This window comes from Ammospiza nelsoni, chromosome 2 (assembly GCF_027579445.1).
Source record: "Ammospiza nelsoni isolate bAmmNel1 chromosome 2, bAmmNel1.pri, whole genome shotgun sequence".
Lineage (NCBI taxonomy): Eukaryota > Metazoa > Chordata > Aves > Passeriformes > Passerellidae > Ammospiza > Ammospiza nelsoni.
In genome coordinates, this window is record NC_080634.1 from 8,016,003 (window position 1) to 8,042,757 (window position 26,755).

Consider the following 26,755-nt stretch of genomic DNA (forward strand, 5'->3'; position numbering starts at 1 on the left):
AAAATAGCTCATAATTTAGGGGTCAAAGTTGACTGTCTTGTTTATATTGTGCCCCTGATGTTACCATCAATTCCACAAATTTACTTGGCGAAAACAAAGCAATATATGTCAAAAAACTGTAAGCTGTTGCAGGCAAAGGTTTATGCTAGAGGTTTAGGACATGTAAATTCCTACTGCTATAAGTAGGGTATGGTCCAAATATTTACTTTTATGAAGCTGCAATTTTTTTTCCAGATTGTTGCAGTGTCAAGGACTGACTGCAAAGTCTTGCTGATTGCCTCTGTAAAGAGGTTGCCTAACGAGCCCCTTTCTGCAAGGACCAGATGGGTTTGTCCACGCTGACATGCTGTACTGCAAACTTTTCAATGGCCTGAGATTGTCTGTCTATTAAAACTGGCTGTGAGAGATGTGGCAGGCCTATCCAGCTCTCCCTAGGAGGCTTGTGTCTGATATTAATAAGATGGAAAGAAAAGTGCTAGGCTGTTCAGAGTGTGAAGTTCTCCTGTTGTGTAGTAATACTGGGATTTCTTGGCTGCCAGTCAGGAATTGTACCTTTAGGCTGAAAGTGCAAAATGTTCCTGTAAAGTAGAGAAAGCACTGACAAACAGGGAGATTGCAGTTTTAGGCTGTGTAACAACTATGGAAAAATTGCATGGTTTGTATTAGATTTTTTTTTCCTATTCCACTATTCCAGTAGAGAGCAGTGAATCTCATGTTAGTGTGCTTTTTTTTTTTTTTTTTTTTTTTTTTTAGGTTTTTATACTAGTTAATATAAGAGATGCTTGCTAATCTTTCTAAAAAATGTTCTCTGTTTTTATTGCAAGGTATTCTCTGTTTTATAACCACTTGAAGAACATTGAGGAAAGTGAAGGTGGCCTTGATAAATTTACCAAAAGTTACAAATCCTTTGGAGTGAACCAGCTTGCAGATGGTGGAATATACTGCAAAGAGTGGGCACCAGGAGCAGAAGCAGTGTTTCTTGCAGGTGACTTCAGTAAGTATTCTTAGGAAAATTTCTTCTCCCCTGCACAATGTTTTACATAAATATTCTCTTCTTTTAAAGAAAATTTTGTCACAATGGTGAAATTCTGATAGTAAAAAATGTATGTCATGGCTTAAATGAATAATACTTTCCTCTGTGTTGCAGTAGCTTATGAAGATGTGGTTCTGTTGCATGAGGTCAGTGTTATACATTTTTTTAATACCCCAAAGGCAATAACTCATCTCACACTGGATCACACTGCAACTCGAGGCTGTACCTCAACTTCCTGAAGTTCTTTTTAAAGCTTTATAACTAGACTTTTATGAAAATGTGTGCGGAGAAGCAGAAATATCAGTGAAATTATTTACTTAATCTTTTTATTGATCAAGCTAACAGTGTTGTTAAGGACCAAAGCCCTTGATGATTCCCACCCATCCTGAGAGTTTAGACAAAAGTTCTGCTGGAAAATGGTAGCCTAAAATCCAACTAAATCTTACTGAAAGAGTAGCTGCTCTGTGTTTGTGAGGGCAGAAGAAGGGAAGGTGTTAGCAGAATGGGAAGATGGCAGTATTACATGGAGGAATTGATGGCTTCCTCTGAGAACCAGGAAGACTATTCCCTTTGAATTGGAAACAAAAAGATAAATTTGCTTATTTGAAGGCCAGCTACACTCAAATGATCTAAAACTTTTAGATGAAAGTGACATTCATCTTTGCTCTTCAATCCTGCAATACTTGCTCTGCTTTTTGTTTAGGGTTTCAGAGAGCTTTGTTCTTTTTTTGCTTTTGACCTCTACTCTCTCTTCAGTTAGGTCTGCCAAAGTACTGAACAGGGACTTTCTGTGAAATTATTTTGTTCATTTAACTGCATTTCAGAAGCATGTAGTTTTATTTACCTGACTTTGATTTTGCAAAAATACTGATCTAGGGTATTTATGTTGCAAAGAAGCAATATGAAGAAAAGTCCTTTGAAGCGATTAACTAATTTTGCTTAAACACAAAGCCAAATGTTGGCCATACCTTACCCCTGTCTGAGGAAGCTATTGAAATGAAACTGTATTTTAGCCAAGGTTTTATTAAAAAAAAAAAAAAATCCTGGTTTTGATGAGGAAGTTGAACAGAAAAGGTAGTGCAACATTGTTTTCAGCCATGATCCTGTTTGATATGACTAACATAGTGAATGATGACGTAGCTTTTGTTAAACTGCTGCTTGTCATTTTATTGGAATAGACATTGGTAAATAGGTAAGTGTAGTTCTTGCATTTTAATATTGAAGTTAGGTATGTCCTCTGAATGAGTCATGTGTAGTTCACCTACTAGACAGATAATAGTGATTTCAGGTATCAATACAGACTGCAAGGCAGCTAGATCAGGTTGTTTTCATAGCTCAATTTTATATGTATAAACATGCAGAAAATTCTCCTTGCCTCTCCTCTACTTGCTGCAATCCCACCCATTGCTCAAGGTTTTCATGGGATGGGTGCAGGTTAAATGTCTCAGCTAAAGACCAGAATGTGTTTGTTTTAAATACGTGTTTTAAAAGATGTTAACATTAAAACCAGATTTTTAATAATATGTTTAACATTTTGAAAGGAGGCTATAGCTTGTAAATTGTCTTATCAGGTTTGGGGAGGAGTATATGTATACCAGAATAGGATAGCTTAACACTGGAATAGTTTTCTAAACCCTACTTTATTTAAAATATTTGATGTAATACATCATATAAAGCAGAAATTTAGGACTAATATCTTAGAGTAGTTGTATCTAGACACTAATGAATGCGGCAATATGAAGAGGAAATAAATTAAAGGAAATTCATTGTAATGTGGAAAAACTGTGTTTCTCTATATATCAGTCAGTCATAGTACAGTATTCATTCCCAAAGGAGACAATAGTGTACTTGGAGAAACTGGAGGCATGGAACATTGTCATTCAGTTCATATGATCTTAAATAATATTCTCATGAGAAATTGGATTGCAAAACCCTAAGATTTAGAGTCAGATTGCTATAGATATGCTTAATTAAAACTGAATCCCTTTAACCTTTCTTTAAGTTTTCAAGCAGGTTAAAGTCTCAGACTAAATTTATGATTATATTTTGTTTAAATTGGATATTGGGATTGCTTTTAAAAAGATTTTTTTTTAAATAAAACTTTTGTTATAAAAAAAACCATAGCATAACCACATCAGGGAAAGTTGGAAATCTTAAAGAAAGACTGAATTTAGGAGACAGAAGCTCTTTAGGTTTTAAACTGAAATATGGTGGTATATAATGTAAATAACTGTCAATTGATGCTTTTTGTTTTGGAATGAATAGCAGTGTTTTCCTTAATAATATGATATTTTCTGAGAATAGCTTAATGTTTGATGTAAAGACACGAAGTGTTAGTCTCTGCTATTTCATCTTAAGGTATTTGAGGATCAAAAACTAGTAAGAATTAAAATGGCATGTATAGGTTTTGTAGAGAGACCTTGAACTTTTTTTCTTCAAATTTATAATTAAGCTTATAGTTGATAATATCTTTGTTATGAGTTATATGTAAGATGAACATGAATAATTTACTTCTGTAATTATATACATGTGAAGCTTTAGTCCTGTACATGTAAAGTTTTTTCTGAATGACTTTTATGCCTTAAAGCAGACAGTAAATCTTTGCTATTAAGGTATTTTGACCCAAATTATGGGATTTTTATACCTTATTCTGAGAAACTTGTAATGAATGGGATAGCTCTAATTTATAGTAAAATTCTTAACATCAGTGTGCATTTTGAAAAAAAATAACAAAAGCTAGAAATTAGTAGTAGTACACAAATCTGTAAGTGGATTAGAGAATGAAACATGAATTCAAGAAAATCCCAATGCTTTCAGAGCTGTTTTTGTCTCTTTAAAACTCCATAATTGGAGACAAATGTGTTGTATCCGTTGGTGTTCTAGTATGAAGCTTTATCTAAGAAGTATTAAATGAGCATCCAAAAACATTAAGATTTGTCAATTAGTACTTTCAGTATCTCAGTAAATCAAGTGTATGAGACAATTACTCAGCTGAATTTCCAACACTAGAGGCTCTATCAACATTATAGCTCCTTCAAAAGCTCTCAGTGATGACACTGAATATTTCATTTGTGTGCCCTACTGCTGAGGAACCCAGTGACTACTGGCAATTTATTGCTGCTTTAAAATTGGCTATTTCAAAATAAGTCACTGAGTCACTGTGAGTTTTGAGAGTAACCCACGGAATTTATTTGGGAATTGGAACACTCAGCATTTGTATTTGGTCATTCAGAGGCTCGATGGGTTATCTGTAAACAATTCCTTAATTTTAAAAAGAAAGATACTGGTTTAAAAAGCTTAAGAGTAAGTATGCATATATTAATTTGGAAGTCAGCATTTGATATAATACATGGTTATATTTGTGGTTTCTGTTCTTTTAGTTGTTTTCTCTTCCTTTCTTCCCAGCTAACGTTGGTCTAAAATGTTGATCAGTCTGGAATATGTGGTTTGTTTTTTGCTTCCTTTCCCTTGCACGGGTGGGGAAGGCGTCTGCTGAGGTTGGAGGAGGGTAAGATAGTTGGTTCTGGGAGGATATTTGTCTATTATTTAAATTCTGACAGGATCCCTTCAGAGTGAAAAGAGAGTACCTTGAGGCACTTAATATGAGTATCTGACGGCTGACTAAAAAACTTCATGTATCAGAATGTTTTGAGGTTTTCTTTATTCCAGATTTTTACTGAAATGCATTCTAGGTACTGTCATGATATCATGCTGAATTTCTTACTGCTTCCTTTCAAGATTTTTTATAGAGAAATATCCTCATTTGATGAGTAAAGTCAAACAGTGTTATATTTCTGTGGGTGCAGATGATTGAAAGCAGTAGACTGTAATATAAGGTGCCACTAATATGCAGGGAAACATCCTATCTAAGAAGTAATGACACTTGTTTTTATGTCACTGTTTGAGCTATTTGCCCAATTTCCAACAGCTCAAGCACAAGATCATTAATGTAATCTGCTTCAAAAATGATTAATGTGAGGAGAGGAAGACCTAATTGGCCACTGTGTAGAACAGAATAGTGTCCTTGTAGGATCTCTCCAATTATGTTCTGATTTCATATTCTAATAAAGTGGAATACAGGTATCTTGTTGGGTTACTGGGATTCTGATGCTCTTTCTGTTGTCTGAACTGCTACTTGTCTGATAGACTTTCTTCAAGAATGCTTTGTGTTTGCTGAACCCTCTATTGTCTTTAGATGTCTTTAATTGATCAGAAAGTATGTGGAAATATAATTGCTGTAAGAGATTTGATTTCACATGAGAATTCAGCTTTAGTTTATGAAGTTTTTTGACTTCTGGGAAAAAACAGCTACAGTTCACAATAGGACAAAGTCAATTATTTGATTAATATGTGAGAACAACTGCTTTCCTCTGTGAGAAGTGCTAATTTCTTGTGTGAAACTCCAAGTTCAGGCATGAGCCTCAGAGGTGTATGGATATATCCTTGTCAATGTGAAAACAAAATCAGGAGATTGAACAAGAAGTCACTCAAATTGTCATTTAGCTGGCAATATGCATTTAAATTGATTTTTTTGTCACAAATGGTAGAACCCATTTGAATTCTGTTCTACATAAAAGCTCAGTTCACGATTCTTTGGCATGCTAAGGGTGTAGTTTTGAGCAAGAAGTTCCCTTGTGCCTCCTGCTGTTGAGGTAGGATGTAGTGTTTTAATAATTGCCTGGGATTGGAAGATGTAATCACAGAGATGAGACAAAACAAAGTATCAGGCTATCAAAGATGTCTTCTGTGTTGGATTAAGCAATAGCTGAGGCTTGAACTTTTGCACAAAGATTGTCTTTGTTTATGGCTTATGAGTATTCTGTGATGGTGTCCTTTTTCCCCAATACCTGTTCAAGCTGATTATTTGAACTTCTGCCGGTAATCCCCTCAGCTTTTTCCTGTTTGTAGTTGTTGGCACGATCTTTGAAATCTCTGTTCTCAAACTAAGATATTTCTTTTCACTTTTAGTTTTTCATCTTCATAATACTCTACTAATCACTTGTTGGTTAGTTGAGTTGTTTTTTTTTTTTCTTCCCTCAGGCATTTTGGGCTAAGTTTTGCTGAAAAATCAGAAAACCAAGCAGTAAAACAGAGATAAGCATGAGCCACTCTCTCTTTGAAAGGAATATTCAGTTTTCAGGGTGTTCTTTATGCCTCTGGCATTAATACAAAGCAATGTTTTCTGTTATAATCTTTCTAAGTGAGCTCCTCTCCAGGGGTAATTAGTAAACAGTGGGTTTAAGTAGGACCATCTGGGGCAGATGGGTATTGCTTTGCATTTTTTTTTTAAATCCTGAGCCACAGGCTTGCAGTCATGGACTGTGGATGGGAACAGGAGGGATTAACAGAGGCATCTGGCATTGCTGGCAGTTGAAGGGGAAAGTTCAGGCAACTTTGGCAGAGTTATCAAATCTGTCTGTGGAGAGCAGAAATATTTAAATAGGTAGAGAGATGTAACCATTCCCTCTCTGAAGAAGGGAAGAGTTGTGGTTTTAGTAGAGGTCAGAGAATCTGTTTTAATATTGTGAGAATGCAGTGCTTTTGGTGAACGTGATTAACTCCATGTAGGTTTCTCTGGGTGAGTTTTATAAAAATTGGGCCTAAGACTTTTTTGCTGTAACTTTTAATTTTGCTCAGTACTTATCACCTGGCATATGTGGTTCAGTTTGTGTGAATCAAGAGGTGTAGCTCTGTTGGGAAGAGTTTGATAAGAAGCCATGAAGATGATCGAATATCTGGGGGCAGAAGAAGATGGAATGAATTTAGACTAAGTCCCCCAAGTTGAGTCAGGACTATCATAAATCCTAACCTGTTCTTAAAGCAAACTTCTTGCAACTTCTTAACATCTTTCTTCTGTTTTCTCATTTTTGCCTGGAATGTTTATTTGAGGTAGTCTAGCTGCTTATAATTAAAAAAAAAAAACAACTTTTTTTCAAGTGCTGTTTTCTGCATCTTTTTCACCATGCCCTGAAATAAAAAATACACCTATATTTTACTTTACAAACACTATAGTTTGCTGTATAAACACTTATAGTCTGGACATTTTATTAAGGAGTATTGCTTAATTGTCAAGGTGTTGTTTGTTTGTTTGGTATTAGTAGTATTTAATTATTTTTCTTGATTGAAAATTGAGTGTAAAGCCAAGGGAGAGGAACCATCTAATTCTTACTAATATGTAAGCTCTTCTGCTGTTGAGCAATAGATTAGTAAATACTTTCCCTCTACTAATATATGTAATTTAGCTCCACTATCCAAATACTTTAAACATGATAAAAACACCATCTAATTAGAATACTGAATTAATGGCGTTTCTGATTTACTCTCCACTGTAAAATGAGTAGGTACCAGAATATTTGTCTGGCATGGTTATTTTTGTCACATTGTGTGGCCTTGTTTAATTTGTGTCTTTCAATGTTCTTTAACTAAAGATTGGCAGTTCTTGGGTTCAAACAGCTGTGCAAATGCAGCCAGTAGCTTTGACACAGTCTGGTCTTTGAAATGCAACACATGCGTATATTGCCAGGAAGGATTATCCTTTTGTTGCACAGCAGATAATATTTGTGATTATTGATGTTTAGGAAAATACATATGTTGATGGATAGACCTTTTTCATTTCTCTACCTCCCCTGCTGTGATTTCCATGGTGACAAAAGTGATGATCCTGCTTCAGTGTAACTGTACATTTTTTTAATTGAAATGCTTTTAACCTGACATATTTAGTAGCAATGTTGTTTTCTACAACACTGAGTTAATATTCTTAAACTGAAGGCTGCTTATTCTTCTTTCAATGATGTGTGTATTTTGGTTTGTTTTTTTTTTTGGGGGTTGTTTTTTTTTTTTTTTTTTAAATTCTAAGAGGCCATGGCATGCAAATAGATGAGTATGAATGAAGATTAACATGTGTTGCTTTAATGTCTTGTAATTCTGTTTTCTTCGTTTACTGGTTCCTGTTTAGCTTGAGTCTGTTGCCTTGAACTATGTGAAACAGACGTTACAAGGCAAAAAGGAAAAAGGAGTTTTCCAACTTATCTTTTTATTTCCTTCTGGCCTAGAAATGACTCCATTGTTGAAATGTGTCAGTTCAGAAGTGATTTCTTCACTCCATTCAGAGGAGTTAACCTTGAATGTGCTTACAAACACTCCAGACCCCCTTGGCAGGTGTCTGTTCAGTTGGACAGGCCATCATGACCATCCTTGCACGTGTCCAGTGCTCAGTAAATCAAAGAGGTCAAAGAGTCTTGAATTATGGGATTTCAGCTTGCTTCACTTATTTTTTTTAATGACAAAGGAATCTTCTTGAAGACTTAAATCTGTGGCATTTAATTTCACCCCTTTTGAATGTGTGTCCAGTATCAGGCATAAAAGTATTTGTGTCTGCTCTCTCACTGAAGTTCATTTTGAGAAAGATGGAACTCAGAGTTACACCTTTGTGTTGTAACTGGATGCATTTTAAGATGAACACTTAGTATTATTTCTTATATTGCAGATGGCTGGAATCCATCTTCTCATCCATATAAGAAGTTGGAATATGGGAAGTGGGAGTTGTTCATTCCACCTGAAGATGGCCAATCTCCTGTGCCCCATGGGTCAAAGCTAAAGGTGCTTGTTCTAGACTTACTCTAACTCTTGAAACCCTTCTTACTCACTTACTGCCCATTTTGTTTCCTTGTAACTAGCTTTATCATCTTCTAATTGTTCTAAGAAGCAGAATCAGTTTATCTAGTTGAGCAAAGTGACCTAAAGGAGTGAAACATTAAGCATCACTAAGAGATTTTGGGAACAGGCATATGTGGCTGAAATGTAGTTGTAGGGTATTTCATCATGCCATAAGCGTAAAACAGTTTACAAATTGATAATCTGAAAAAGAAGAATTAAGTAATATATAGGTAAAATCTTTCTGTATTTGATGCAACTACCTGTTATTAAGATCCTGTTAAAATCTCAATATCTTGGTAATTTTTGCAATACTTGTAACCATGGCTTTTCAGGTGATTTTTTTGTTGCTTTAATGGTACATGCAGATTTGTAAAACTTCTACTTACCCTTTAGGAATTCAGAGTATTGAGTGGAAGGCTTAAGTGAAACTGAACACAATTGTATTTCATGGGCATCCATGAGCTTAAAATACTTTCTTCCAGAAATTACTAAAAACTTTTTTGAGCTGTCAAATGCCACAGTGGTATGCTTAGTGCAAATACACCTAATGACAACTAACTAACTCAGAGCAGAGTTGATGATTTCTAGGTGAATATTGATTTAAATCAGAGATGTGCTTTGTTGCACTGAGAGGCTGAGTTTCAGAGATAGTGGGTGCTAATAGAGGGCAGTAATAAGTAGTAAAGGAAAGAAATGTACTGAAATTACCTATAGACTAGGAAAATTAAGAACCTGGGAGCGTTTGTGTAATACTACTACATTTTCAGAGGTTCCATCAACAGAACTAAAATACTGAAAAGAAAAAAAGTCCTTATTTTCCTGCTGAAAATCTGTGTAGACAAACAAGAAATGTGTTAAAACAAAGATATGTGTAAAAATGCTCTGGAAGTGCTTACTCAGTGTGTGTGCTTATCCCTGTGCTTTTTGTTATGGCTTATGAAATAATCCCAGTAATAAATAAGGATAAATTGAAGTTTAGGAATAGTCATTCAAGGACGAGAAAGCTAGAAAGCTGTTTTTATTTTACAGAGCAGGAAAGAAAATAATTGTCTGCAACTCAGAAATGCAGTGATTATGCAGCAACGTATGAGAGTGCAAAATGGTTATTTAATATTTTCCATGGTCTTGAGATGCAAGTAGGTTAGATTTTTTTGATTGTTGCTGAATTTACCTTCCCTGTTGTATCCACAAAACTCTTTACTCATCTACTGTAGAATATTCTATGCTTTTTGTAAAGATTAGAGGTGTGAATGATTATGAGTATTGATAATTTTTAACACAATAGCAAAAAAAGCATAGAATCTTAAATGCTTTTGGAGCAATAGAAGATGATTTTTTTTTTCTCTTAGATAATCACTGGTCATATCTCCTTATTTTGAAGTAAGGTCTTGATAGTATTTTCTTCCTGTTCAGCATTTTCTTTCTAATATAAAGTCCATAAAGCAAAGATTGCATTATACATAATTTTTTTTAGTATGTGGAATTGCTATGAATTGCACTTGGTACTGATTTACTTTCAAGATTAATTGCTGTACTTCTGTAGTTGCTTTGAGTTTTCTGAAAAGCCAGAAGATGCCCATTGTCAGAGTAGAATGTGAGTTTTCATTTTTAGGCTTTTTTACCCTGTCACTTGACTTGTGCTTTCCATGGTCAATTTTAGACAAAGTTACATGGCTGTCAATGACACTCGCAATACATTATTGTCCAGGCTTTTAAAGCAGGCCTGCCTGTAAAACCAATTTTCTTTGGAGTATATTCCTTAAAAAAGGACCAAATAATTACAAACTTTATTTGTGAGTGTATGTAGTCATAACTGATGGCTCCATCTTTATGGAGCTTCTCCCTGCCTCATCTGTAGCTTTGGTGATAACATTTCATGACACTTTGTTTTTGTTGTATGGTGCCTTCAGGACTGAATCCAACACTTCTCAATGTATACTTGTGATGTAGTCAGATGATGGAAAAACCAAAAAAGTCTCCATTTAAGGTAGTTCAAAGATGGTTTATCACAAAAGCTTTGGAGTATTCACATGGTAGGCATGTACCTTATCCTCATGCTACAGCTGATCTTTTCCTCTCCCATTCTGCTAATGGGTGCAGAAAGCTGCTTTTCTGTATGTTTTTCTTGAGCTACGTGCTTCAAACATTTATAGTTTTTCATAAACGTCTGTATTTTTTGTGTTAGAACAGTTTTACTGTTCTTTTTTCATGTAAAAGCTGAGAAAATTGATTGTTTGCAGATAGAAATTGCTATGTAGATTGCAGAGGTAATGTTGAAATACGCAGACACTGGTGGCTGTGCTGGCATCTTTGGAGTAATGAAAGTATTTCCCATTTTTCTTTACTAAAGAAGCCTAAGGGAATCACAGCTTTAAAAGTTCCTTTTACCAGTATGATTCTTAAATACTGAAATGAAAATAGTCAACTTCAGACATTATTGTGGTGCTTAATCTGTTAGGGGAAGAACTGTCTCCTCCAGAAGGTCCTTTCCTTTAGCTTCTGTCTACCCTGTTTTGATCTTCAGTTCCACACAGGCGAATGCCAAGTTCTGAAATGGTAACAAGGTCATTTCTTTTAAATAAGTAATATCTAAGCCAGAATGGGAAATGGATAGAGTGTAGACAGTGACACTAATTTAGATCAGGTCACAAAATATTTTGGTGGGAAAATAAATGAGGAGCAGAGGTCAAATGTTTGCCTGTTTTCAAATAGTAGCAGGCTGTCTACTGTAGCTCTTCAGGCAGTGTGCTCATAAGTAAATATAAACACTGCAGAAAATGAGTAATTAAAAAACCTGCTGTAAATCATCTGACACTTTTCTGTGTGAGGAGATGGATGCTTATGATAGTTGAGTGACTCCCTTGTCAATTTTGACATCCATCTTCAAAATAAGGTTACCTGCTAGGAAAGGGTATCTTTTTTTCTTTCTCTCAATCAATTGGGAGCTTAGACTGAGTTAAGTGAGCAAATATTGTTGCTATTATGGTAGGGTAGTGCTGGCTTTTAAGCTTCTGATAGGTGTCAAAAGTGAGCACAGATTTGAACCCAAAGCCAAATGTTATCCTTTAATAAAAGAAGGCTTTTTACTTCTCATTATTTCTAATGAGGTAGTTTGAAAGATGTTTTCCTTAAACATCAGCATGTTTGTCATTCTACAGCGGTAGCTGTTGGGGTGCAAGTACTTACCTTTTGTGGTAGAAAATGACTGGTTTTGTTTCTTTAATTTTTTGTGTTCTTAATTAAATTTTTAGAGGACACTGTAAGTTTTTTTAAAAAATTATCATAGGTGAACTTTTATAGCAAGTCTCATTGTGTGTGGTTGTATTAATGCAAGAGTTTAATCATTGTTAACTTTGTCCTTTGACTGTTTATTTATAAATGATTTTTCCAACTGCTTAAATGTACTTGTAAATTAAGTTTTCACTGTAGGTGGCAAGATCCTAATTTTGAAGTAGTGTCAATTGAGTTTAGGGATAATATTGGGAAAAATTGTGATTTTAGTATCTGCACTGGGGAGCTTGCTTAATACCATTTACAGGAATGCCAAAGAACAACAAAGAAAATGGGAAGCAATTGGTAAATGGGATCCTTTAAGAATTTAAACCTAGTTGAAAATAATTTCCAAATTCATGGTCAAATTCTGAAATATTTTCACACAGCTAAATAAGAAAAAATGGCAAGGTCAGTACTTGAAAAATATTGGCAATTATGATAGAGGTACCTGCTGCTCTGTAGCATTCATTAGGAAAAGAATCTATATAGCAGAACCACTAATTGTTTTTTGTGAGCTGGAGAGGATATATTAAAATAGAAGTGATTGTTAAACCTTCTAATAATGACAATAGATATGTGATTTCTGAAATTATTTCCAGAACAATATTTTTTTTAGTCTAAAACTCATCTGACACTTTAGCTAACAATGTGCTGCATAGGTGTACTACTCTATATATGCAACTAAATATCACTTGAATATTCATGAAATATAGTTAATGTATTTTTCCTGGAAAGAACACCCCAGAAAGTGGTAGAAACCTTTTTAAAAGCTCTGCATTCCATTATTTGTTAAGTCTGTGTCCTTTTCTTCTTCATATGTGTCTGTGTGTGTGTATATATATATTGTATGTATTTAAATGGTGATGTTTATAGTTTTTTGAGGGAGTGTCTTGTACTGTAATGAGGTGATTAGATTTGATAACCTGTATACTTGTTAGTACAATATTTTTCTACTGCTACTCTTGCATGTTTGAGTGGTTTCAGTGATTGCTGAACAGGAGTTGTAGGTGCCAAGGCCAGTAGAAGACCAAGGCAGGCATGAAGAACACAGTCCATTCATCAGTTTGCACAAAATGCTTCTAAGTTCACTGTGATTGGTTTTAATATGTTTCCAGTCCTTTTTAATACTCAAGTGTACAAAGGAAAGAACTGCATTGAGTCAGAGCATTAACAGTTTATTCATCGTGATTGAAAGTACCTAAAGTATGCTTGTATTCATGAGGTGCTGGGTAGAGGAAAGCTGGTTGTGAGGAATAGTTTTAAAACTTAATCTTTACAGTTTTACCACTCTGTCCTATACTTCCTAGTAGATCTGCATGCTCTGTGTTAAACTTGTACACCTTGAAAAAGAATCAAATGTGGTGAGCAGGTAGGTTAATCTGTGTCAGGGAACCACTGCTAGTAAAATTCATCAAATGTAATTACTGTCACCAATGAAATAGATGGTGCTGCAGCTGACCCCACTGATCAGGAGGTGCAGCAGCAGTGCCAGACTAGTGTGGAGTTCAGGTCTTGTGCACTTGAAGCAGTCTGCAGTCAAAAACGTTTATAATGAGAATGTGAAATCTCAGGAAATCTATTAATAATGGCAGGCTGGTGGCTAGGATTCTAGGGACAGAAGTGTTAAGGATGTGATGGACTTCCAGGGTTGTAAAATGTAAATAGAATACCTGGTTGGAAGGGACCTCAAGGATCCTCTGGTCCAGCCATTCTTGATAAAAGCATGGCCTTGTCACAATGCCCCAGCACCCTGTCTAGCTGGAACTTAAGTGTCCCATATTGGGGAATCCAGCACTTTGATGGAGAGATGGTTGTCATTATAGATAGGTTATGTGCAGTCAGATGGCTTTTACAGAGGGAGTCTTGGGTACCCTGAGCAGAGGTACTCAACTTGATTTCAGTGGAAACCTTCCTGAAGAAATGTTTGCTATTTCCTTTAATGTACATACAGAAACACTTGTAATTATTCTGTTTTTTTCCTTAGCTTGGGGAAAGAGGGAATGTCCTTGCTCACGCTGCCAAGTTCTGGATCACTTCGAGATCATTTCTTACACAGTCAGTAGGATGCAAAAACAAAACCAAAAAAAACAACCCAAAACACAAACACCAGGTTGGCATATTTGAACAGTGAATGAAACAAGTGTTCTGCAGCATCATGGTACATACCCTCTATGGAAGAATAAACATACTTGTATTCCTGGGATTTTGATGTTACTAAACAGGACTTAAGTCATGTACCATATGCATTTCTGGATATAAATCATACTGACAAGAATTGGAACGTTATTTTTGTAGCAGTATCCTTCATGTTTCACTATGTGGTTGTGAGCCATGACCCTTCAGCAAGTTATTGTAGACTTCTTTGGGTCACAGGTGAGGTTTGCCAGCAGGAGGAGTTGTTTTCTCATTAGAAGATAAATGGTCTTTTGGCATTGCCTGTTTGAATTTAGTAAACAATGTGCAGCTCCTCGTGGACTCATAGGAGAGGTTGTAGCACCAATGAGCTGTTGTAATGCAGTGGGCTGTTGTTTTTTGGAGCCTTTGTTGCAGACTGAGTTCAGTTCTTTAGAATATTCTTGTCCTGTTATTTTGTTAGGCTTCGTTCTCCTGTGAGTTGAAGATTGCGCAATTCTCCAGTAGGAGGTTTTGCTATTTAAAAATACCCTAAGATATTTTTTAGTTTATCCACACAGAAGACTAATTGTTTCAATGACTATTAGGTGTACATTTAGCTAAAATGTGATTTTTAATTTTTCCTTAATGACAAAAAGGGAGACATCTTAAAGAAGAAGAGGTCTTGAAACAGAATTTGAGAGTCCATATTAAGAATATATAAGCCTGGCTGTGATTGTCATGGGAATTGTTTTGGTTTGGAGGATAGGATCACTTTCTAGGGAAAGCTCCTGCCATTCTCTGCAGTGTGGCACAGCCACCCAATTGCAAGGTGCATTCTGCAGCGGTTGTCCTTGATACAAATGCTTTGTAGTTGAGGATAACTAATACTTAATGCTTGGGTGCCTGTATTACATACTTCATCAGCTTCTTTTCTACTTGACATGGCTTGAAACAACTGTAAGAAGTTACACTTGCTGTATGTGTAATGTGCTTTATTATTATGGTTGCTTTTCAAACCATGCTCTTGTACCCCAAGCTTCTTTACTAAGAGACTAGCAGAATACATACAGGAGTGCTTCTATTTTATGTATACACATTTTTATAGTCTTTAAGCTTCATCATTGTTCTTATAGTAACTTGTTTCTGATTAAGTCATAGGGAGGGAAAATATTTTTTCAACTGTATTTTCTATAGATTCCAGTTTTCCTTTGTTTTTTTGGGTTTTTTTTGCTAAAAGGTTTAAAAATCAGGATTCTAGACTGAAAGCAAAGTTTTAATGCTTTCCCTCAGCACAGATGTGTGTTTTCCCTTTATGAAAATAAACTGTCTGGCCCTCATTCCTAATAATTCTGCCTCTGTGTAGCTAACAGTTATAATCCATGAACTTGGGTAATTAAGTGAAGTATTTTCTATTCACTTGACTGTTAAAATCAATTGGGAATGTTTCTGTGTGATGTTGCTTTCATTTTTAACAACTCTCCTAAGGTTTCCTGGGTTTTGACAGTTTGATTTTCCTGTGGTATTTTTATCTGCGTAGATATTTTTTAATACTAGGCTACTGGCTCCGTCTTTTGAATTACTTTTTTATTCAAATAGATAATACAGCATTTTTTGGTGTTTTTGTTACTACTAGTTTCGCCTAGCTTTCTAAGACAAGCACTAAAATAGAAAAAAGAACAAAAGCTTTCCTTTTTTATCTGATCTAGTAAACTAGTTAAAGATGTTCAGAAGTTCTGCAATGCAATTCATATACTTAAATCACAAATGGAGCTGCATCTCCCTCTTTTGGAAAGTCAAGGCATGACTCCATGACTTGGTTTAGAATACAGGCTTTTGCCTCTTTCATATCTTGATTGTATTTTAGTCTTGCTTTATTTTCTTTCCTTGAGGGAAAAGGGAGAGGGGAAAAAGGGGGAATTGTGAACAAATATTTATTATCGATAAGTTTGGATTGCAATAGTTGGTGTTGTGATACATTTACAAAGCAAATAAATCTCTCTCCAATGATTTTTGAATTGCACAGAATGTCTGCAGAACTTTGTTAAACATGTAAACCACCTCAAAAGTACTAATATATCTGATAATTAAGGATTTTTTTTCAATATTTGATATTAATGCTTGTCCCTTTAGCAGGTTTTTTTTTTTTTTTTTCAGAAAACAGGTAGGAAGAAAAAGAGCAAACCAGACAACTGGTTTGTATAATCTGACTCGGTTTTGGTAGTAATCATAAATTGATCAGGAAAATAAAAACTTGGGGGAAAGAATAATGTGACTAGTGTTCTATTACTTTTTCTTTCCAGTGTAACCAATTTGCAATTTAGGAAGGAGAACAGCCTGGAAGAAGCAACATGCTGTCCATTCTTTCCAAAATTTCATTTCAAGGTTTATGATCAATTCACTGTAAGGAAATAACTTCAGTCTACAAGCACCTTGACAGATAGACTCAATTTCCTGGTTATTTGGAGCAGTATGAATAGACTATGGTAAAGTTTTCCAGGGGAAGTTGAGTTCTGGAAACATCTCCTATTTTTTGTGCTTCTTGCCCCTGCAGTTTGGATGAAGGTTGATTTGGGAAGGTGCTCCTGAGTTGGGGAAACTGAGGTGTTGACGAGCTTCTGATTCATTAATTTCCTTGCTGCGTCTCCTGAGCCTTGTTACAGGGCTGTGCAGTAGCAAGAAGAATGAGGCATTAATGAGCTGTGTTTGCTTCTTCATTTCTTGCCTTCTATTTCTGAGACTGTCTAAGAGAAAAATTTATGTGGCCTCTAAAAATCTATCAGATAAAGGGAGACAATTAAGGAATAATGCTCTTTACCATGCTGTTCAATCCCAAATTTTTATCAGGCTTTTGTATTTTTACCTAAAGCTGCTTTAAAGTGAACTTTCAGACAAGAAGCTCTAGATTCCAGTCCTGGGCTCTGCAGCAGGTTGCACTGTGTTGTCAGGAAGTGTTCTGCTGTGGTTCTGTGCATTAAGAACCAAACACACTGAAGTACAGCCTCCAGATTCCAGTGCTTCTCCCACAAACCAGTGCTGACCTGTAGAAAGAGAGGAGCTGCTCTCTGGTTGCCTCTGTGCTTGTGAGGGGGTGATGTGATTTTATTTGCTGTTGTAAATGGCCTCAGTTTACACTGCCCACTGGCAAAAGATCATCAGAACCATGTTGTCTATCCTGGGTGCTAAAGTCAGGCTTCATTCTTTTTGAGGATGAATATTGAAGAAAATTGAGTTCCTTTGAGGCAGGGGTGCACAGGGAGAGGGACTTTCAGCTAATAGATGGTGGGAATGGGTCTCTTCTCCAAGGTAACAAGTGACAGGACAAAGAGGGCATTTCCTCCAGTTGTGCTGGAAGAGGTGTATTAGGAAAGAGAGGTCATGCATTGCAACAGAGAAGTCATGGAGTTGCCATCCTCAGAAGTTTAAGCAAACACTTGTATACAGCACTTGGGGATGTGGTTTAGTGGTGAGCACAGTACTGGGCTAGCTGTGGGACTACCTGGTCTTTTCCAACGTAAACAACTCTAGGATTCTGTTTCTGGAGCAACTTGAGGATGCTGAGAAAAGGATGTACAACTTAAAGAAAAAGAGAATAGCAGGGTTGTATCGGTGTCTTGAGTGCAGGACCTTGAATGTAGAATATATAAGTTTACATTTTTACTTGAATACGACCCCTTCATATTCAAGCAGTTTTTTTCCATTTTCATGTACTTTTAGAAAAACTGAGGGAGGAAAATACCTTGATGCTAAATTTCTAATAAGTTTCATGTAATAGAAAAACCTTTTTATGTTATCACAGCATCTAATATAAACTTTCTAGGGAGTCTTCAAGAGCTTATCCTGCCCATATTTTGTTTTGCATTGAACTTGCTTTTAAGTCTGATCCATGTTACTGAGATGAAATGATATTTACAGCTGTATTCCTGTGGCATTTGTGTAATTTTGTGTCAGAAATTAGTAGATCTGAAGCTAATGAAATACTGTGGATTGTAAAATACTGAAATAATACCTTATTGCCCTTATATAACAAGTCACTTCCATTTCCATCTTTATATTGAAGCTAGTCCACTCTCTCATTTTATTAGCTATTGTTGGTTTGATGGCCAATTTAATTTCATCATTGTATTAAAAGCCACATATACCAAGAATCATTCTAAGTGTTTTCGAGCTATTAAAGTAATGAAATAATAATACAGTTTCAGAGCAATTTATTGGCTTGCTTATATTCATCAGTTATTTAGTTATCATTTTGTTATTTTCATTTCCTTAGCTGGAGTATAAATGATAAAGCACTACATAAAAAATTTCTCAAAAAGCAGAAATGCGTGTAAATTGTTATATATATATTTAAAGAACTTTATATACATAATTTTAAAAGAACTTTAAATCAAAACAAATATCTAAAAAATGCAGAATGGCAGCGTGGCTTTTTAGTTCTAGCGTTTGAACCTGTCTCCTAATTAGTGGAAACAGAGGCAGACACCTTATGGAAGCACATCATAATTAAATTAAATGGATTAGATGCAGGAACTGAAAGCAAAAGGAGTGGTTGCTGAGCAGAGTAGTTGTCTGATCTTCTGCAACTGTCTCTTGAATTATCCTCTCACACTGTTCTGAAGATCTCTGTGTACACTGGGAATTGAAGTAGCCAAATGGAGCTGATGTGAAGAGTAGATGAAGGTAGGTAAACACAAAGAAAAAGGGGATATTCATAGACATACATGAATTTCAAATGTGATACTTTGTGTCCTGTTACTGCAGAGGTTCATCTGTCATAACAATAGCACAGCCACATTGAGCTCCATTTTTACACATGGATTTACTTTTTATCCGAATATGTATTTGTGACAAAGCTTTTAAATTTGTTGTGAACCTTTCATACTTTTTATCATTATAGATCGTCAAAGAAAAAATCTGTTCATAAAAAGCCAGCAGATTTCCCTGAGTCACAATAGGTTGAAAATTGCCTGATTGTAAGCAGAGAGTTTTCCTTTAAATGCCCCAAGACATCCAGAAGGCATTTCTGCACGTGCTGTGGGTGATATAAAAGGCCTGGGTTATTTTGGAAAGGCAGAATAATGGGATACCCAAGAGTCTGAAATGCCTGAAAAATCAAGGCCTTTCAATCTCACTTGTCCTGCGTTGGCAGCATCATTACATTAAATGAGACCTATTTCAGCTTCTGAATTGCTCCTATGTGTTATTGCATTTTCTTTATGATACTGGACTGACCTCAGAGTGATGGTTTCCCTTTAACTGTAATAAACTGCTTTTGAGAGTTCCAAACATCATCAAACAGACTCATAACCCCTATATTTAATTCTGTCCTACAACCTACTCCCCTTCCACGAATTTCCTATCCTCTAGTGGACAGACGTGGAACACAATGTAACTTTTGTACTAGTGTTATTGAGAAGTTTAGGTCCTGCTTTGTCTTCCAGCAGTCCAGCATTTGGAATATTGGAAAGAACTTTTGCACACCAGTTTTTATATATCTTCAAAGCCAGACTTTGTTGGCTATGTTTTCTCTGACTGCAGCCATACATTTGTTTTTATTTAGGTCTGAAAATTTTTCAGAATTAATCACTTACTAGCAGTGATGCTGTAAAACTCAGGTTTAAAGTCGTGGTTTTTTCTGTGTTGGGTGTTCTCATCTGTAAAATCCACAGCACTTACTACAGTGTTTTTGGATGCTAAACTTTAGGATGCTGTACACTTCAGACAGAAACTTTGACAATACACTCAATATCCCTTTAATAGAAAATGAATATACCAAACATCAATTTTTAACCTTTGCATTCAGAAGATGTACAGCGTAGGTTGAGGTCTTCATTTCTGTTGTTTTGCAGTTGTACTTATATAAATTATGTGTCTGTGTCATGTCCATTTTTAGAGCAAATTGACTTTTTAATGCCAGGTTTTGAAGGACGTTTTCATTCTGTCTTCCTGACACTTATTTCTGTGAGATCATTTATTTACATTTATTTATATCTCACTTGGAAGTCAGAATCATGTGACATTCAAAGGTCACATCAAGGATTTTGAATGTTTGCCAGTAGGAGAGGTGGGGAAAAACCCTAAACTATTTAGGTGAACTATTTTTAAAGCTGATGTCAGCAAATTCAGCATGACTTTGAATTTCCTACATTCTTGTGTCAGAAGTTTCCAGTGGGAGAGCCATCATGGAGAGTCTGGAAACAGGGGGAAAAAAAACTCTCTTTGGGAGTTCTAAACAGGCTTACTGTTGTAAGATGCTTCCCTCTTTGCACACAGACACAAAAAAAAAATCATGATGTTGTCCACGTAGTATACAATTTGATATGTATTACTTTATCTCATGTTTCCCACAAAGAGGTGGTTAATGTAGATGGTGGCAAGTTCTTTACATCAGTTATTTTGTGTTTTTCCATTCTGACTAAATTTGGGCAGTTTCAATGTAACTCTTTTGAGATACCGGTTTCTTTCTTCTTTGACAGTTTTTGTTGGTTTTTAACTAATTGGGGAGGATGTATTAGTTTGTATTGGAAACTCGGATTTCCTTTTTTCCCCTCACTTGTCCTCTTGTTGGAGTGTTTTCTGTAATAATAGGATCAAAAATACAGGGATTATTTTTACCTAGGATTTTGTTTCACTTAAGTCTAAACTGTAAAAGAGGTTGCTTGTGATGAGAGGTTTGTTTGGTTCACTTAGTATATGTTTCATGCTATAGCATTATGCATTTTAAAAGCTTTATTTAATGAGAACTGTAGTTTTTATATCAAATGGTGGGATGTGCCTCCTCATATACATTGAGGAATGATCAAGGACATGCCTTGTGAAAAGGAAGTAGGTAAATCCTGAGGCCAGTTTGAAGAAGCCTAGTTTAATGAACATCATGGTCTTATATATGTTCTTTAGAGAACCATTTTTTGAGTTAATTAGAAAGTGTTAAGTCAGCTATAAAGTCTTGTTGAACTAAGTAGTAGCTAGTTAGGCTGCAACTTTTAGAAATTTGTTTTTACTCACTTCAAACTAATTTGGAGGAAAAGTACAGTATCTGTTAAAGTGATTTATAGATACTCTGTCCAAGTGCTGTGTAATGACTCTATTCAATATTCCTTATGCATGTAAAATCTGTAACAGCACATTTTAGAGTATACACAGCAGCTAATTTTTATATCTGGACACTGCAGAGAAGGGACCACAAGTTGTAATTTGGGGTGAGTGGAGCAGGAGTATTCACCTGTCTTTGTTTTATGTATGCTATATAATTTTACTCCTTTTATTATTATATTTTTATTTTATTATTTTACTTATATGTAATTGTTTCAAGAAATAGCAAAGCAAATATGGGAATTAAAGCTGCCAGACTGTTTGCATTAGAGTTATTTTTTGTCAGTCTTGGGCTGAACTGCTCTTTGTTTTGTGGTGCCATTTAGTTTTTTCCTGTACCTGTGATCACGCTTCAGCTAAGCATGGTGATGTGAGAGTTCTCTCTCAAGAAACTTCAGAGAACATTATTTGGAATTTTTATTTCTACCTTATTAATAAAATTTATACAAAATCAAGAGAGAAGATTAAGATGATTGAGTATAGAGCTTGATAATTAAGCCTAGGAGAGACTCTGTAAATGGTCTTCACATAAAATTAAGAAAAGTATTAAACAAGCATAGCTACAAAGAATTGGAATTGCCAGGGATCACTTGATAGATCTGTGAGGATGCTGTGTTGATTATGCTTCTGTAAACCAGAGAAGGAGAGGAGTCAACTTTACCAGCTCTGGTGGTGTAATAATTGTTTTTCTTGACTCTGCTTTCTCTGTGCACAGCCCATGATACTAAAAATTACAGCAACAAATGAGCAAACTTGAGGTTTCTACTGTAGAGGTAAGATTAATTTATAGCCATGGCTGGATATAATTGAAAAATGTTTCTTAAGACCACCTATACTGTAAAGAAAGCAAAAAAAACCATTTTATTACTTGTTTAAAGTAAGTGCTTCTCCACATTTTTTGAGATTTTTCTGATATTTGCATGATTAAATTTCATTATTTCTATTTTTGGATAAATGTGTCCTGGGTTGGACTCTATGATCTTAAAGGTCTCTTCCAACCTTGTGATTCTCTGATAACTTTCTTTTGAGCATGGGAGTTGTCTTATATGTTTGCATAATAGAACTGAAAGCAAAGTTTTAAAATGAATGAACCCAAAAATTTAGATTGTGAGCCTTAAAATAGAGCAGACCCTAAAGTTGTAAGACTGTTTAAGTGTGTAAACCCAACCTGTAGATTTCCATGGCTTGTTTATGACTCTATATAATTACTATGTTAATATATGACAGATAAATGGATGCATTTCTACGAAGTTTTAGTTTCATCTTTTAAAATTAAGTCTGTAAATGCTGATAGAACCTTATATGATTTCCTGTAAGTCTCTCAATTCCTGAAAAGTGTAGCCCTTAAGTTTGGTTTTGTAGATGTTTTGATTAAATGCAAAACTAGCACTTGAAAAAATTACTTCTAAATAAATGCTAAAACAAATGCACTGGTGTCTCACAAATGAGGGAAAATAAGGTCAATTTAAGTGACTACAGAACAATACAAGTTCTTAAACTTTGTCAGAAGGACAGGATACAGAAATTGGTTGTGCAGTATAACTATAGAAATTTAACTTGAAAAAGTCAAATAACTGATGGTTGGCCATTTAAATGGTTTTCTGATATCTTTTTTTCTCCTAACTTTTTCATTGCTTAATGGCTTTAATTAAAGACAGTACGTGACTGGATTAATATAGCATAATAAAGAAATTTGCATTTCTCCCCTCCAGTATCATTTTTGGATTAAACCAGTACTACAGCTAATTAATGTTCTGAATGTAGATTAATTACTTCACATTTCTTAAATGTGCCCACCCTTCATAAGCCTGTCTAGTATGAATTATGCTAAAATATTAGAAAAAAGGAATGCCAAGATGAGTAGGTTATTATATGCAGTAATCATCTTATTTCTGTGATGGGTAAATTGGGACAAAATAATAAAAGAAGCAATAGCACCATCAGAAGTTGTGATATCAGAGAGAGGAGATAGCTTTTATTATTTTAAGAATAATTTGCAAATTGTCAATGCTATCAGCAAGGAGGATCTTCACAGTGTTGATAGAATTTTCAGAAACACTCTTTGGGTCAGCTTTGCTAGTGCAGCTAACAGAAGAAACTTTCCATGCAGCTTTACAGTGGTTTGCAATAACTTTCTCAGCTTTTTTGGTGAGGTTTTTGATATTAATTACTCCATTTTATAAAACCTATTTTAAATTGTTGGAGTTGTAATACTGTGTACTGAGGGACAGCAGTCATTCTTCCTTGCCTTATTCTATCAACTTCCATTAACCATCTGCATATACATATTTTCTTCTTTGTTGATCTAGATGACCTTTATAAGGTTCCTTTCAACTAAACATGATTCTGTGATCCTGCCTTCTTCCATGATTGGGTTAAGGATACAAATAATCTATCAAAACCATGAAAGACACTTGCCAGAGGTCAAAAGGCAATTCTTTGATAATTTTGTCTTCCAGACTACTGCAGGAATTGAGAGCAAAACAAGTAACTTTTTTTTAACAAAAAAATGAGAAAGGAGTGGAGAAAATCCCCTATCCTTTTTCATTTGAGGCTTCTTATAATTTCATAGTTTTTCTTACAAAAAAAAAAAGCGCCTCATAAAACCACCAACCCAACTGAAAAGTCTCAGTCATCACTTTGTTTAAAAAAAGCAGAATTAAGAATTCTGTGCATTCACTTGCTTGTACATTTCTGGGTTTTAAATTTGCAAACCATCTGTGTTACTGTTTTAGTGGCAGCCAAGATACCAAGCAAAACCAAAGTGGTGCTGTTCCTTCTGTGCTGAGGAGAGGGGAGGTGGGATGGGGTGGGAGGATGTGAGAGAGGCGAAACTTTTTCTTTGCTTTGACCCAAAAATTGTCCTGTGCTTCTTGTGCTGTCTGTGGTTCTGGGCTATGTGACATTGTTAAGGACTCTCAGAGCATGGAAAAGAAGATGGCATTATGATATTACAATTGCCTTACTAGATTGTTTTGTTTGTCAAGTTAAACAAATCACAGTTCTCATCCTAATAATACTGCATGTTTGTTTAAATTTTTCAGAACATGGAAAGGAAATAGCAATGACAGGAGTCATTAGGGAACCTAACAGAGATCCATTTGGGAAGGCTGCTTCTCCCATTATTTATATAAATCTTATGTATATTCTCACCTTTCAGCTCTTGCTGTGAACATGACTCCTGTATGACATGTCTGGTTTAGTGTCCCGTTGCAAATCATCCCTGCGGGCAGGGTCATTCTTCCTCCTCTTGGCTTGCATTGTGTGTTTGTGTGTTCTTTAAATTAAATTTCTGTGTAGTCTCCTATTTCATTCTGTGCTGTGGCTTGCATAGAAGGCGTTCTGTGAGTTATAAGTGACTGCCTGCATATGTTGTGTTATTTTATAGGTGGTGATTCGTGCTCAGAACGGCGCCCTCCTCTATCGTATTTCACCCTGGGCGAGATATGTGGTCCGTGATGAAGACAAAGTGAATTATGATTGGGTTCACTGGAATCCTCCACAGTCATATATAGTAAGGCTTCAATATTATTTTTGAGAGGGGTATCATGTTATCTTTGTTTCCCTGTCTGGGAGAAAATAAAAGGAAATAGCAAACAAGTTAAAAGAGCTGAGAGATGAAGGGATTTTATTCACGGCTTTGACAGAAATAAATGACTTTAATGATGGATGTTTTTGAGCTGCTTTTTCAGCCTCCTGTAGAATGTATAAAAATAGTTATTAATGTGGTATTTTAAAGTTGTTTTGCCACCTGTTAGGCAAGGTTGACAGGTATTCTGGGACAAGATGGCTATTCCTGGTAGGATGGAGAGTAGGGAATTATCAGTACTCGATTTAAGGACTGGTCATCTGCAAATGCTCAGTACTCAACACTAGGCTAATATTCCATGAAGTTAGAAAAAACTTCCAAAATAAGGTGCCAATGCTCCAGTCAAATCTTGGTTTCTTTGTATCAGGAAAATCCCATTATTGAATATAAAGCCTTCTTTCTTCTCATGCACTGCTGTAAGGGAGAGAACTCTTTGCATCATGTATGAAAAACCCTAGGAGAAGGTTTGGAAACTTCAGACTGAGTGGTGTTGTTTCATAATCAACTTTTTCATGTTTTCCCTGAAAAATGGTATGCAGTGGTTTATATTAGAAATGCTGTAGACTCTATCTTGAGTTAAATTTTCTCATCCACCTCAATTTAGGAAGCAACTTCTTGAGAGAGAAAAGGTTACTGGCATGTAAAATATTTTCTGTAAAAATAGATAACATAATGTACGTTAACTCTTGTTAACGTGTGTTGTCTATCAGTTTAGTGGTCTACTCTGTGTATGATGCTCTGTGACATCTCAATGTCCACAAGAAAAGGGATTTGGGAATGCAATGATTGGGGTTTCACCTAGAGTGAAAAAGGCTGGAAATTTTGGATGCAGATAAGGCCTTATTGAAAAAATATAAAAGTCCTTTTATGAATAGTAGAGGTATCCAGTGGAAATAAATCACAGGGAACAAGACTCAATCAGAAGTTTTGTTCTTCACATGGTTCCTTTAGTTTCTGTTCACATGTTTGTTTTGTTTGTTGTTTGAAAATGCAGAACTAGTTTTGTTCTGTGTTTTCAATATTTCACCTGAATAATAAACTTACAAATAGGATATTAATTCAATGGCCTCTGTATTCTTCAAATATTTTCAGCCATCTAGAAATGCTGTGTACTGATCTCCAGACTTGGGGTTTTTAAATTTTATTTTAATCCTAAGTATTTACAATTTAAATGATTCTGTGCTGTGGGACTGTATTCTTTAGGAATAACATTTAAAAATTTCAGATGAGGTAAGGCAGTGATTTCATGTACCTGCAAAAAGCAGGTATGCTTAAAAAATAAAAGCCTATCTTATTTTCTCTCTCTATTTTCAAGCAAGCTTCGTAGTGATTCAGAAGGAAAACAAGTGGAGTGGCTACTATCAGTTTGAACACTGAAGTGTAATTTAAAAAGAATATTAGAAAAGCGTTGAATCATCAATGTCCAGTTTCTTGTTCATCAAGGATGCTATTTTCAAACAGACATTTCCTTTAAAAATATAAAATGGTCAATTGCTTCTGAAATGTTTAGAATGCTCTTAGAGGAAAAAATAAATAAACCTAAATTGATTTTCATCTTGTACAAATCATGTGATTATGACAACACTCCTGAGCTAATGACATCTATTTATTTCTTTTTTTCTTATAGCATAAGAATCCTTCTCCCAAGAGATTAAAAAGCCTAAGAATCTATGAATCTCATGTGGGAATTGCTTCTCCAGAAGGCAAAGTAGCTTCTTATAAAAACTTCACATACAATGTACTACCTAGAATAAAGGACCTTGGTAAGTAATACCAGAAATGCTTGCAGAGTTAATACTTTTGTGCCTGTGCTTGTTAGAAAAGATAACTGTCAAGTATCTGGAGGTTTGAGTTTCCCAATTACACTTGCTATAAAAATAGATTCTTAGGTGAGCAAAAATCATAAACAAGTCAAATCTATGGAGAACAAAGACTGAAATAGGATATGTGAATTAAAATCTATTCCAAATTTTTAAGTAAAATATGGTTATTAAAACCCA

At 35.3% G+C, this 26,755-nt stretch overlaps 1 protein-coding gene across 3 annotated transcripts in view; it reads left to right on the top strand.

Annotated features, from left to right (window-relative positions):
* The window catches only part of GBE1 (1,4-alpha-glucan branching enzyme 1), a 137,217-nt gene that overhangs the window by 32,551 nt on the left and 77,911 nt on the right, over positions 1 to 26,755 (top strand). For all 3 annotated transcript variants that reach the window (XR_009420520.1, XM_059493719.1, XM_059493720.1), the window contains exons 2-5: positions 825 to 994; positions 8,520 to 8,632; positions 24,555 to 24,680; positions 26,383 to 26,518. Coding sequence is in view for 2 of the 3 variants with exons in the window: in XM_059493719.1 (XP_059349702.1) it covers positions 825 to 994; positions 8,520 to 8,632; positions 24,555 to 24,680; positions 26,383 to 26,518 (545 nt within the window). In the remaining variant the exon portion in view is untranslated. The remainder of the gene's footprint in view (positions 1 to 824; positions 995 to 8,519; positions 8,633 to 24,554; positions 24,681 to 26,382; positions 26,519 to 26,755) is intronic.